At 33.1% G+C, this 13,774-nt stretch overlaps 1 protein-coding gene across 2 annotated transcripts in view; it reads right to left on the bottom strand.

Annotated features, from left to right (window-relative positions):
- The window catches only part of IMMP1L (IMP1 inner mitochondrial membrane peptidase-like (S. cerevisiae)), a 78,220-nt gene that overhangs the window by 23,553 nt on the left and 40,893 nt on the right, over positions 1-13,774 (bottom strand). For both annotated transcript variants that reach the window (XM_011965599.1, XM_011965600.1), the window contains 3 exons: positions 8,887-9,020; positions 6,356-6,444; positions 2,027-2,153 (listed from right to left, as the gene is read on the bottom strand). In XM_011965599.1, coding sequence (XP_011820989.1) covers positions 2,027-2,153; positions 6,356-6,444; positions 8,887-8,991 — 321 coding nt within the window. In that variant the 5' untranslated portion in view covers positions 8,992-9,020. The remainder of the gene's footprint in view (positions 1-2,026; positions 2,154-6,355; positions 6,445-8,886; positions 9,021-13,774) is intronic.

Raw genomic sequence — 13,774 nt, 5'->3', positions numbered from 1 at the left:
CTGGAAACCATCATTCTCAGCAAACTATCGCAAGAACAGAAAACCAAACACCGCATGTTCTCACTCATATGTGGGAACTGAACAATGAGATCACTTGGACTCGGGAAGGGGAACATCATATACTGGGGCCTATGATGGGGAGGAGGGAGGAGGGAGGGATTGCATTGGGAGTTATACCTGATGTAAATGACAAGCTGATGGGTGCTGACGAGTTGATGGGTGCAGCACGCCAACATGGCACAAGTATACATATGTAACAAACCTGCATGTTATGCACGAGGTGATAGATATGCTAAATATACTAATTTCATTTTTATACAATGTATATTAGTATTGAAACATCACACTATACCCCATAAATAATGTACAATTATTTTGTGTCAATTAAAAACAAAAACAAAACTCAATGAATATTTTCCTTGAATAGAACATTTAAAAAATTTACATCTTACAGTGCTGGTTATCTTCTCTGATTACTTAGCAGAGACTTCATCTGAATCCTTTTGTACTGACATCCTCCTCTAATAACTCTTAAAAAGAAATCGACAACAACGATACGGTATTTATTTGCTCTGTTGTTCTGTCTGTTGATATCATTTCTGGTTTCAAGTACACACATGATGCTAAAGCAATTCAGAAGTGACTAGAATATCTCAGGAAATGCTAATAGTCATATGAAGGTGAAATTACATGGAAAATCTAACATTTTTTAAGGAGAAGAGGATACAGTGTCCATGATGAAAGCAATAGTAGAAAAATATGTTACCTGACAGCACACTATCATCTTTAACACTGTTATCACCATAAGGTATTTAGCATTGTAGTAATAAACATCAAAAGCACTTGTACAGCTGAACCATAGTCTATTACAAATGGTAAATAAATAAGATTGATTATTTAACAGTCTATTGATCAAACTTACTTATAGGGCAATCAGAGGCTATTATGGTTCAAAATAAATTTATGATGACAATGTCATTATTCAGTTGTCTGTTTACATTGAGGATGAATACAGAGATAATGTTAGTTAACAGCCGCATCAATAATTTGATAGTGACACAGAAGATGTACAGTAAAGTAGAAAAGTAAGCTATAATTATTAAAGTAAGAAGAGTATATGCTGAGTAAACAAAAGGCCATCTCTTCCCCTAAGCTCTGTTACAGAAGCCATGTGATTGGTGAAATGAGCTAACACATTGTATCTACTCTTCATTCTTCCATTTTACTATTCTTGCACTTTTTCTAGCTGTACAAGCAAAGTGGTTGTATACAATTTCAATATACACAATTTTGATTATCAAAATTTAAATAGGATGTTAAAAAAAATAAAGCATAGGGTTTATTTGATTTTGTCAGACTTCCCACTAATAGTGGAAAATCTTTCTAAGCCAGGATCCCAAATGCATTTAGTTATCATGTCTCCTTTGTCTGCTCCAATATATGACAGGGCCTCAATCTTTCCGTGTTTTTTATGACCTTGACATTTTTGAAGAGTATTGGTCAGTTATATTGTAGAATGACCCTCAATTTGGAATTGTCTTATGTTTTCTCATGAGTAGACTGAGGTTGTAACTTTTTTTTCCTGCAAGTGCCCTTCTTGATGCTTCAATCAGAGGCTACATTATGTTGATATATCATGTTATGATGATGAAGATAACTCAGTTAAAGTGGTGCCTGACAGGTTTCACCTCTAAGGTTTTTTCCCTTTGTAATAAATATCTTGGGAGAGATACTTTAAGATTATGCAAAGTTCTATTTCTTCTCAAACTTTTTTCCAATAATTTTAGCATCCACTGGTAAATTTTGCCTGTAACAATTATTACGATGTTTATGTAGATTTTAAAAGTAACTAAAATATATAAAATATAATGGCTGAATTGTTCTTGATATAAATATATTTAAATTCTACTGGATGCGTTTTTTCTTACATTCAAAATATGAATAAACATTATTTTCTTTTGTCAGCATTCAGTTAATGTTAATCAATTATGACACCAAAAAATAACATAATTGAAATGTTACTTACATAACTATGGCTTTTAAAGAAATCTGATGGACTAGTGGTGAGGATTTTGTCTCCTTCCAAACCAATTACTCTTTTACAAATATTTGATTTTGGATCACTTGGGCTTTTTGCAATCACAATGTCACCTCTGAGGGGGAAAAGTCAAAGAAATGTCTGTATTATTTATTAAGCATAAACACATGCATGGCACTGCTTTAATACTTTTATAAGGCAACTTAAAGCCATAACCTTTATCCTCTCATATACTGACTCTTCCATACATTTACTGGTTTTGAGAACCTTTGCGACTGAATACTTTGGGTGAGAATCCAACAATAAGAGTGATGAAAAGGCTATCTAAAATTTCTGATAATTTCAGAAGATTCTAAACTTTCAGATAATTCCACAAGAATTATCTTTTTGCATTGTATCCACTATGCTTTACTCCTGTGTCCAAATGCTTAGAACCAAAATTGTGGGAAAGCAATTCTATATAGGCCAGGTACAGTGGCTCACAACTATAATCTCAGCACTTTGGGAGGCTACGGCAAGGGGATTGCTTGAAACCAGGAGTTCATGGCTACGGTAAGCTCTGATTGTGCCACCATGGGCAACAGACTGAGACCATGTCTCAAAAAAACAAACAAACACACACCAAGAAAAACCCCAAATGAACCAAAACAAACAAACAAACAAAAAACCCTCCACACAATTCCATATAAATACTAACAAATTAAGTAAACAAATATTGCTGTCCAGGCAGTAGCACTGATTGACTTTAGGGTACACTAAAAAGGTAAAAACATCATCCATGTTTCCCTAGAACTCAAATAATTGAGGAATGATAGCATATAAGTCCTATAACCTGTATCAAAAGAACTTATATTTGAGAACAAAAATCAAAAGATACAACAAAATAAAATGCTAAAAGTTGCCCAAATATACACTCTGAAAAATAAAATGAGACATCAAACATATAAAACCAATAAGGGTCTGATTGCATACAGAAGACATGATTTATGATAAGAAGAACTGACAATCTATTTGGTAATAAAAAATAAGAAAGATCCTAAAGAGTGGAAAGGAAGAAGACAGAACCTAGGACTAATGACCACAGTCAAACAGAACACAATGCTCTTTCTGCATAAAACGAGCAATATGTGAATTCTGTTGACTAACACACATTTAAAAGGATTTAACATATTTACTTATTAATTGTACCTAGTTCCAGAAATAGTTTAATGTTACTTATAATAAAATAAGCATATGTCAAAATAGTATTAAAAGTCATAAGAATAAAAGGAAAATGATGATGAAATCAGAAACCTAGTAACTGCTCTATAGAAGCATTAAAATGGGTTCTAAACTCTTTGGGAGCCAAGTCAGAAGAAAGTAAGACCAGTTAATGGAAATCATTAATTAATAAAATAACAGTTTGGGAGGTAAGACAAAATTTTCCCTAAAAACTAAATCAAAGAGAAATTCACAAGAAACATTCTTATATAACAGAATGAAAGATACCATTATCGGAAATTTTACAGAAAGTGCAGAAATAGTATTTACAATGATGATCTCTTGAGGCTATTCTTGGTAAGAGTTGAAAGGTAGCAAATCATTACATTCTATAATTTGGATGTTGCCTTCTTTTGAAAATAGAACACGGTATTTTCTTTCTAAACAACTAGAACCATGTCAGTGGATCTGTTCAGATGAACAAATTTGCAAAAATTGTAACACACCATCAAAGTTGATTTTGGGTAGCTTTGGAGGAAGAGACGTTTTTCCATGGGTGTTTAATGAAGCTTAAGTTCTTTGATCAAATAATCAATATGACCCTTAAAACAAACTTTGCACTCGAATGGCAACATAGAAATCATAATTCAGTCGTGCTGTTTTTGTAGAAAGTAGTATTAACATAAACTTTATTTCTGGTAGTCTAACTAGATATATGCATAGCATTTAGATCAAAATACATATCCCTTGGATTCTTAACTCCTTCAAATAGTTTTAAAAGGAAGCTTATTAAAATTTTCTCATATTTATAAACAACTTATTCTACTACACAGTAAGCTTTTGAAAACTAGTGTCAATATCTCATTAATCTTAATATTCTCTATAATGTACAGTACATCTTATAAATTAGGTGCTCACTACTATTTATTGAAAGAATAAGCAGTAGTAAAAATTTGACTGTCTCAAGGTTGAGTGTTCTCTGCAGCTGACTGAAGAGACATCCATGTGCTCTAGATACTAGATATGCAAACTTTTACTCTTGCCTAAATGGAAGGTTATTTTACATTTAGAAACAGGCAGCCAACAACAGGACCCCTTACCAGGAGTCAAATATTCCCCTGAAATCTTGAGTTCTGTGCTGCGGGTAAAAGAAAGAGAATACTCAGGACGGTAATATTTTTTAAGTAAAAGTTACCAGCTGGCTACCTTGGCTCTAAAAGTTATTTTGGTATATCTCATAAATGCCAGATTTTGAGCTGTCCTGTAACCTGGATGAAGAGAGTACAAAATAAGATCTTCAAAGAATATGAACTCATTTACTGAATGTAGTTATTTGTTTCACTTATCTGAATGCAACGAGTAATTGTTTAAAAAATATCAAGCTGTGTATTCAAAAACTATTCAGCCAACAAGTTCAGCTCCTCATTCAGGATGCCCAAGGATTATTGTGAATAAAATTATGTCACTGGCATGGAACACAGACGCTTGTTTTCATGCTACATCATGAGGCTAGGTCTCCAGTTAATTCAAAGGCTATATAAGGATAATTTGATATAAGTTAAAAAGAAAAGGGAGCAACAACACAATCTATTATATAAGTTTTATTTTATAACTCCTATATCTACAATTAAGTATATAGAAGTTGTTATGGGTAAAAGATTTGAAGAAGAATCACCTAGGGAGCATGCCAAACTATACAGCTTGACCAAGAGAGTTTATCTGCAGAATCTAAGGCTGGTGAAAGATCAATAAATGTGAAGAAATGTATTCTTAACAATTTTCAGTACTGTGCAATAGGTTATAGCAAAGGTGAACAGTGAAAGAGAAGTGCCTAAACCTACTTATTATGCCATAAACTAAATACTAGCTCAAGGGAATCAAATTTGTAGTTTACTGAAATGAAAGCAGGCATAGAATTTTTTCAGAATTATAAAAAACAAATGGACTCAAAATTTTAGGATATCAGAGAGGTGCTCTTTAGAAAATATATTAAATTATTAATACTTGACATTCATTTGGAAGAGATCATTCTCATAGAGTTAACTGGAATAAAGGGTATCACAAGGATTGGAACCACCATTTGAAATAGGATTTTTTAATTATTTTTTTGGGGGAAGGAGTCTTGCTCTGTCACCCAGGCTGGAGTGCAGTGGCACGATCTCGGCTCACTGCAACCTCCATCTCCCAGGTTCAAGCAATTCTCCTGCCTCAGCCTCCTGTGAAATAGGACTTTAAAAGGTTTAGTGACAAACAATATTTGCCCAGGAGTTATTCAAGTTAATATAATTAATCAGGAGACTCATAATATATACAATTCCTGGTTCTCAGCTATATACAATGATGTAATCTAAAAATCATCAAATGGGCTGGGCATGGTGGCTCACACCTGTAATCTCAACACTTTGGCAGGCTGAGGTGAGCGGATTGCTTGAGCTCAGGAGTTTGAGACCAGCCTGGGCAACATGGCGAAACCCAGTCTCTACAAAAACTACAAAAATTATCTGGGCGTGGTGTATATACCTGTAGTCACAGCTACTTGGGAGACTGAGGGGAAGGATCACTGGAGCCCAGGAGGTTGAGGCTGCAGGGACCTGAGATCGTGTCACTGCACTCCAGCCTGGGAGCCAGAGCAAGACCTCATCTCAAAAAATGTGTATCAGAAAATTTAAAAAAATAAAAACCATCAAACAGTCATCATAGGCTATACATAGAGAATAAGATAGCAATCAATAGAACTACAGGATTATTTTTAAAATTAAAGAACAAAAACATTGATTTGGATCTGTAATGTAATACCTAAGTTCCTAGTTCTTAACTGAAAACATTCTAAAACCCAATAAAAAAAAGTTAAGCTTACATGTATATTGTAAGGGACTGTTAATTATTTTTCACAATGACGCAAGAGATACAATGACCCAAGAGACTGCATATGTTTGAGAAACTATTAAAATTTCTCAAACTGAAAGAAAATATTTGACTCAAAATTTTAACTAGCTGGTTATTAACATGTTTATTTATGGAACAGTTTTTAAAGATGAAGTTAAGGAATTGCAGAAAAGACATAATGTGTATATATATTTTCACTGTAAATTTAATATATCCATGACAGAAATTTACCTTTGGATACCATAAAAATGTCGACTAAGATTTTCTGCAAAGACAATATCTGAATTTTGAATTGTAGGCTCCATTGATGGTCCAGAACACTGAAAAGAGAGGTAATTTGTAATCTAAATTCAAAATCTCTTTTAAATTTAACATAAATCATTTGAGCAGGCTTAAAAGAAAGAAAATCAAGCAAATGTTCTTAAAGCTTGGGGGATGATTCATGAAAATCTGGCAGTTCTCAAATAAGTTCAACTCTAGAGTAGCCACTAAGTCTGAAAATATAGAAAAATATGTTATAAATGGATTATTGATTTCACATTATAATGCCTGAATAAAACAAACTACCTATGTTTCCAAATTTAGGCCACCCTATAGAATGTCAGTTCTATGAGGGCAGAGATCTCTCTCATGTTCCCAGCTATATAACCAAAGCCAAGAACAATGTTTGGTACAAAATTGATAAACCATACATATTGGTTGAATGAATGGGAGAATGATTCATTTTCTTATTACTATCAGATACAATCCAGTGAACATGATGATGATTTACTAAATGGTATTAAACTATTCTCAATGAGCTTATGCTCATCTTCCTCTTCCAAGAGAATAGCTTACTCATTTCATGGGGCTACAACTTAAATTTTCTACTGAAAAATACTAGTATGAAGACATGGACTTTAAAGATTTTCAGGGCTAGGCATGGTGGCTCACACCTGTAATTCCAAAACTTTGGAAGAAAGACTTGAGGACAGGAGTTCAAGACCAAACCTGGCAACCTAAAGAGACCCCATCTTTACAATAAAGCAATCAAAGGTTTTCCTATTTGTATGTCTCAAAACCATAATCTTGATATATACAGGTTGAGTATCCCTAATAAAAAGTCTGAAATTTTAAATGCTCTAAAATCTGAAATGTTCTGAGAGTCTACATTTTATCACAAACGGTAAATTCCACACCCGACCCCATGGGATGCATCATAGCCAACATGCAGTCAAAATTTTTGTTTCATGTACAAAATTCTTTAAAATAGCATATAACATTACCTTCAGGCTATGCATACAAGGTACATATGAAATACAAATGAATTTTGTGTTCAGACTTGGGTCCCATCCCCAAAATATCTCATTATATATATGTAAATATTCCAAAATTCAAAAAAATCTAAAATCCATAACACTTCTGGTCCCAAGTATTTCTCATAAGGGATACTCAACCTCTACCTCAGAATCAGAAAAAATTATCATTGCCACCTTAAAAATCTAAATACGACAGTCTCCATTTACTCTACTTGTAAATAAAACTTTTTACTCAAAAGTTCCTACTCAGGCAGAAATAAGAAGAAATATGATTACAGTTTGTTTGCTACCTTTGTAAGTACCAATCTAACTTACAAAAAATCAAGGTGGCAAGTTTCAGCCAGGTACAGTGGCTCATACCTATAAAACCAGAACTTTGGGAGGCCAAGGTGGGCAGATCACTTGATGCCAGGAGTTCGTGCCCAGCCTGGACAACATGGTGAAACGCCATCTGTACTAAAAATACAACAATTAGCCAGGCGTGGTGTTGCACCCCTGTAGTCCCAGTTACTTGGGAGGCTGAGGCATGAGAACTGTTTTGAGCCTAGGAGGCGGAGGCTGCAGTGAACTGAGATCACTCGATTGCACTCCAGCCCAGGCAACAGAACAAGACCCTGTCTCAAAAAAAAAAAAAAAAAAAGGAAAATTTGAGTTAAACATATATATTTCCATTACTCCATCTTAACTGGAAGTCAATCTGATAAACTAAACCTAATCTAAAAAAACAAAAACAACTGTAATAACAACAATTAAAAAAAACTGACTAGCTGGTCAATCAATTTGCTCTTTACATGACAAAAGGTTTGAATCAACAACCACAGTTCATAGTTTCCCACTACAATATTAAGAACAAGTATTAGTTGGGGATAGGGAACAACTTTAACATCTTAATATAGATATTAGGCAGAATAATCTGTCTTAATTACAGATTATTAATTTGTTTTAATTACAGTTAAACATGGTGGTAATGAGCTGGAATTCTGAAAACTGAACAAATATGTGTTGAAATTTCAAGTTACTTACTAACTGTGGGATCTGGAACAAGTAAGTTACTTAAGCTTTCTCAATTCATTTCCTCATGTGTATATTGGATTACTAATAAGTATCTCAAAGAAGTGTAAAAGATTAAATTAGTAAGTGTAAAACATCAAACATATCCTGAAACACAGTAAATAGGATTCAATAAATGGTAACGACTATTATTGTTCTACTATTCAAAAGGACCTTTTGTGCCCATTAGAAACAGAATACAGAAAATATTTAAGTAACAGTCCTTATACCTTCTCTCAGGGCCAATTCAAACACACTCTCTTATTATTCCAATATTTAGAAATATTTTATGTTTTAACTTTCACATTTTAATAATTAAATAACTTCAACTATAATAAAAGGAAAAACACATTTTCCTTCCATTTGAAAAGAAGTATATATTTAAGATGAATATTCTTGAACATAAAAACTTACCATGACAACACCACCAACGTATTCAAAAGCACAATGAGCTATACAGCCATACTGAATAGTATAGCCAACAAGTCGAAAGGTTTTCCCCAGAACACCACGAAGCATAGTTCTATGTAGACTCTGCCACCATTGGCCTGATGGTAAATTTCAAAAAGTTTCATGATCAATACTATTTAAAAACATTTAAGAAACAGCTCTATTGTAAAATATTTTACAATCACCCAAAATGTACTAAGTGCCTAATACAATTTGGTGCAGGAAAGCAAGAGTTTATTATCAGTTCTACTAATGATATTATGGCAAATTGCAGCCACTAAATATTTAGATTTACCAAAGTTTATATTCAAATGCCACTAGGTCTATATATGAATTATATAATTAGTAGATTCTAAATTAGTCTGTCCCCTTCCATGTCTTGGTTATTTCTTCTATTAAGGCAGATGCTTAAAAAAGATAGTAACTCTTTGAAAGGACTAATAACAGTTTTTCACATTTGTTCCTTGCTATATATTACTTCTTGCCATGTAATAGAAAATAATGGAGAAATCACTAGAATAGGAATATGGAGATTCAAGTTTCACACTGGTTCTTTTACTAACTTGTATAATCTTCAACAAACTACTTAATCTCTGTGGGGCCTAGTAGAAATAATCTCTCATAGAATGATTCTTAGAATCAAATTCAGCAACATATGTCAAAGTACTTTATAAATTATAAAGTTACATTCATTTGTGAGTTATTAACTATTGATGTAACAGAAGGAACACAGACATACTATGAAACAACAGCATAAAGTACCATTTAAAGATTTTTAAGAGCTATATAAAATTTTAAAATATTATTCATCTAAAATATTTCTAATATCTGTCCTCCCTATTTAACTGTCACAACTATGTATCATGCATTTCTCAACTAATAGCCTAACCCTTAGGCCTAGGCTACAATATACTGTTCTCAAATTAAATTTATTAAAATACATCAATAATAGTTTGTAACATCTGCTTAACATGTCAAGATTTACATATAATACCTCTGTAAGATAGATATTATTATCATCCTCAATTTATAGACAAGACCAAAAAAAGCCTAAGACTAGTAAAGTAACTGGCTTATTATCATCACAAAGTTGGTATAGGATGAAGCCAGTAATAAAAGGTCTCCCAACAAAGAAAAGCCCAGCATCAGATGGCTTTACCTCTGAATTCTTCCAAACATATAAAAAAGAACCAACACCAATTCTTCTCAAACTATTCCAAAAAACTGGAAATTGAGGGAATTCTTCCTAATTCATTCAGGTCAGCATTGCCCTAATGCCCAAACCAGACACAGGAAAAGAGAAACTACAGGCCAAAATGCCAGTGAGCTCAGATGCAACAATCCTCAACAAAATACTAGCAAACCAAACCCAACAACACATTAAAGAGATAATACACCACAATCAGGTGGGATTTATCCCAGGGATGCAAGGATGGTTCAACACATGCCAATCAAACAGCGTGATATAACACATCAACAGAATGAAGAACAAAAACCATAAAATGATCTCAATAGACGCAGAAAAAGCATTTGATAAATTTCAACATCACTTCATGATACAAACTCTCAAGAAATTAGGCAAAGAAGGAACATACATCAAAACAATAAAAGGCAATATATGACAAACCCACAGCTAATATCATACTTAATGGGGAAAAAGCTGAAAGCCTGTCCTCTAAGATCTGGAACAAGACACGGATGCCCACTTTAATCACCCTTATTCAACATAGTAATGGAAGTCTCAGCCACAGCAATTAGGCAAAATAAAGAAATAAAGGGCATCCAAATTGAAAAAGAGGAAGTAACTATCCTGGTTATGGATGACATGATCTTATATATAGAAAAATCTAAAGACTTCACCACAAATACTTTTAGAACTGATAAATGAATTCAATAAGGTTGCAGGATACAAAGTCGACATACAAAAATTAGTGGCATTTTATTCACCAGGAATGATCTAGCTGAATAAGAAATCAATGGGATCAATAAAGCAATCCCACTTAAAATAGCTATAAAACATTAAAAATATAACTAGGAATAAATTTACCCAAGGAGGTGAAAGACCTCTAAAATGAAAACTACAAAAACACTGAAAGAATTGAAGAGGACATAAAAAATAAAAATGGAAAGACAGCCCATACTCATGGATTATAAGAATTAATATTGTTAAAATGACCATACTACCCAATGTGATCTAAAGATTCAATGCAATCTCTATCAATATGCCAAAGTCATTTTTCACAGAATTAGAAAACAATCCTAAAATTCATACAGAACCACAAGACCCCAAATAACCAAAGCAATATTGAGCAAAATGAGTAAAGCTGATGGTATTACACTACCTGACTTTAAAATACACTACAAAGCTACAGTAACCAAAACAGCATGGTATTGCTATAAAAACACATAGACCAATGGGACAGAACAGAGAACCCAGAAATAAATCCATGTATTTACAGCCAACTGATTTTTGACAAGGTGCCAGGAGCATACACTGGAGAAAGGACATCTCTTCAATAAATGGTGCTCGAAAATTTGGATATCCACATGCAGAAGGACAAAATTAGTCCCCATATCTCTAACCATATATAAAAATCAACTTAAAATAAATTACAGACTTATAAATAAGATCAAACCATAATACTATAAGGGAAACACTTCAAGACATTGATCTAGTCAAAGATTTTATGGCTAAGAAATCAAAAGAACAAGCAAGAAAGAACAAAAATAGACAAATGGGATTTAAACTAAAACGCTTCTGCTCAGCAATGAAAATAATAAAGTAAAAAGACAACATGTCGAATGGGAGAAAATATTTGCAAACTATGCATCCGATATGGACTAATATTCAGAATATACAAGGAACTCAACAGCAAAAAACCAAATAACCCAATTAAAAAGTGGACAAATGATCTTAATAGATATTTTTCAAAAGAAAACATACAAATGGCCAACAAATATATAAAAATATGCTCAACATCACTAATCTTCAGGGAAATGCAAGTCAAAACTATAATCAGGTATCATCTTACCCCAGTTAGATTATTATCAAATAAGACAAAGTAAGTGCTGGCAAGGATGTGGAGAAAAGAAAATTCATATACCCTGTTAGTGGGAATGTAAATTAGTACAGTCATTATGGAAAACAGTGTGGAGGTTTCTTTAAAAACTCAAAAGCGAATCAAAAAATAATTCTCGCAATCCTGCTACTGGGTATTAATCCAAAATAAAGGAAATCAGTATATCAAAGGGATACCTACATCCCCATGTTTATTGCAGCTTAGCTACTATTCACAATAGCTAAGACATAGAATCAACTGAAATATCCATCAGATGAACGGATAAAGAAAAACATGCTATACATACACAATGGAATATTATTCAGCCACAAGGAGAATGAAATCCTGTTATTCAAGGCAATATGAATGACCCTGGGGCACATTATGTTAAGAGAAATAAATCTGGCACAGGAAGAAAAATACCTTACGTTTTCACTCATCTGCAGGAGCTTAAAAAAAAATTGAGCCTATGGAAGTATAGTGTAGAAATATGGGTATCAGAGGCTGGGAAAGGGAGGTAGGAGGGGAGAATGAGAAGTTGGTTAATGGACACAAAATTACAGCTAGACAGGAGGAATGAGTTCCTGCCTTCTGCAGCACTGTTGGGTGAATACGGTTAACTATAATTTATTGTATATTTTCAAAAAGCTACAAGAAGATCTTCACTGTTCACAATATAAAGAAATGATGTGTTTGAGGTAAATATGCTAATTACCCCAATTTGATCATTATATAATGTATACATGTAACAAAATATCACTGTATCCCAGTAATAAATACATTTATTACATACCAACTAAATACAAAAGGAAAAACACTGAAAGTAATCTAGAACGTATCTTAGTAAGTTGTTGTTGGTTGTAGTATTTTATATATATTTCAGATAGTAAAAGTGAGCAAATATTTAAGTTGTTTTTCATTGTGAGAAAAAGAAGCAACAAATATGTAAAGGGACCTTAAGGATAAACTTGAGTTATCAAAACAAATTTACTTAAATAAACATGTATATATTTGTCTGTTTGCCTATTTAAAAATGTCATCCTAGCTCTGTCCACTGTGAAAAGGCCATTGTAAGAAGCAATGACACTGTAGTAATTATGAGCACTCTTAGTGCCCACATTTTTGGTTTCTAAGTATTCTTAGAAATATTTAGAGCAGAGCAGAACAGTCAGTGCTCAAAGACTGATGCAAACAAAGGAACCATTCTCAGGGGTCATCCAATGGCCAAATTCGGGACAATATAAGCCTAAAAATAGTTAACAGTAATTGATAATACATTAAATTTGGGACAATATAAGCCTAAAAATAGTAACAGTAATTGATAATACATTAAATTAAAAATGAAATTTTTAAAAAGATGCATGTGTTGGGGACAGGGAAAGTTCTTTATCAAAACATGACAGCTAATAAATGTAGAAGGAATGATAAAATTATCACCAGTATAATAACTGATTCAGACAAGGGCCATTGATGCATGCTAAAATACACTGAGTGAAACATTGTTGGTCAACAGGATATTTGAAAAGTATCAAAGTAGATTTTTTTTTTTTTTTACAAAGGGAACAAGGTATCTTTACAATGGGAAGATCTGGTAAACACTATCTTAACTAAATGACCAAATTTAGCAGCATACTGATATCATGTAGCCTCTTACCAATGGAATGACAAGTACATCATCATCTGTGTACCATTCTTGCCGAAAATGTGTAACCTAAATATGATCATGAACAATCAAGACATATCCATATTGCAGACATTCAACAAGACAACCAGCTTGAACACTTAAAAAGTAT

The sequence above is a fragment of the Mandrillus leucophaeus genome, unplaced genomic scaffold (assembly GCF_000951045.1).
Source record: "Mandrillus leucophaeus isolate KB7577 unplaced genomic scaffold, Mleu.le_1.0 Scaffold73, whole genome shotgun sequence".
Classification (NCBI taxonomy): Eukaryota; Metazoa; Chordata; class Mammalia; order Primates; family Cercopithecidae; genus Mandrillus; species Mandrillus leucophaeus.
Note: the sequence above shows the minus strand (reverse complement) of the source record. Positions and strands in the feature narration are given on the sequence as shown.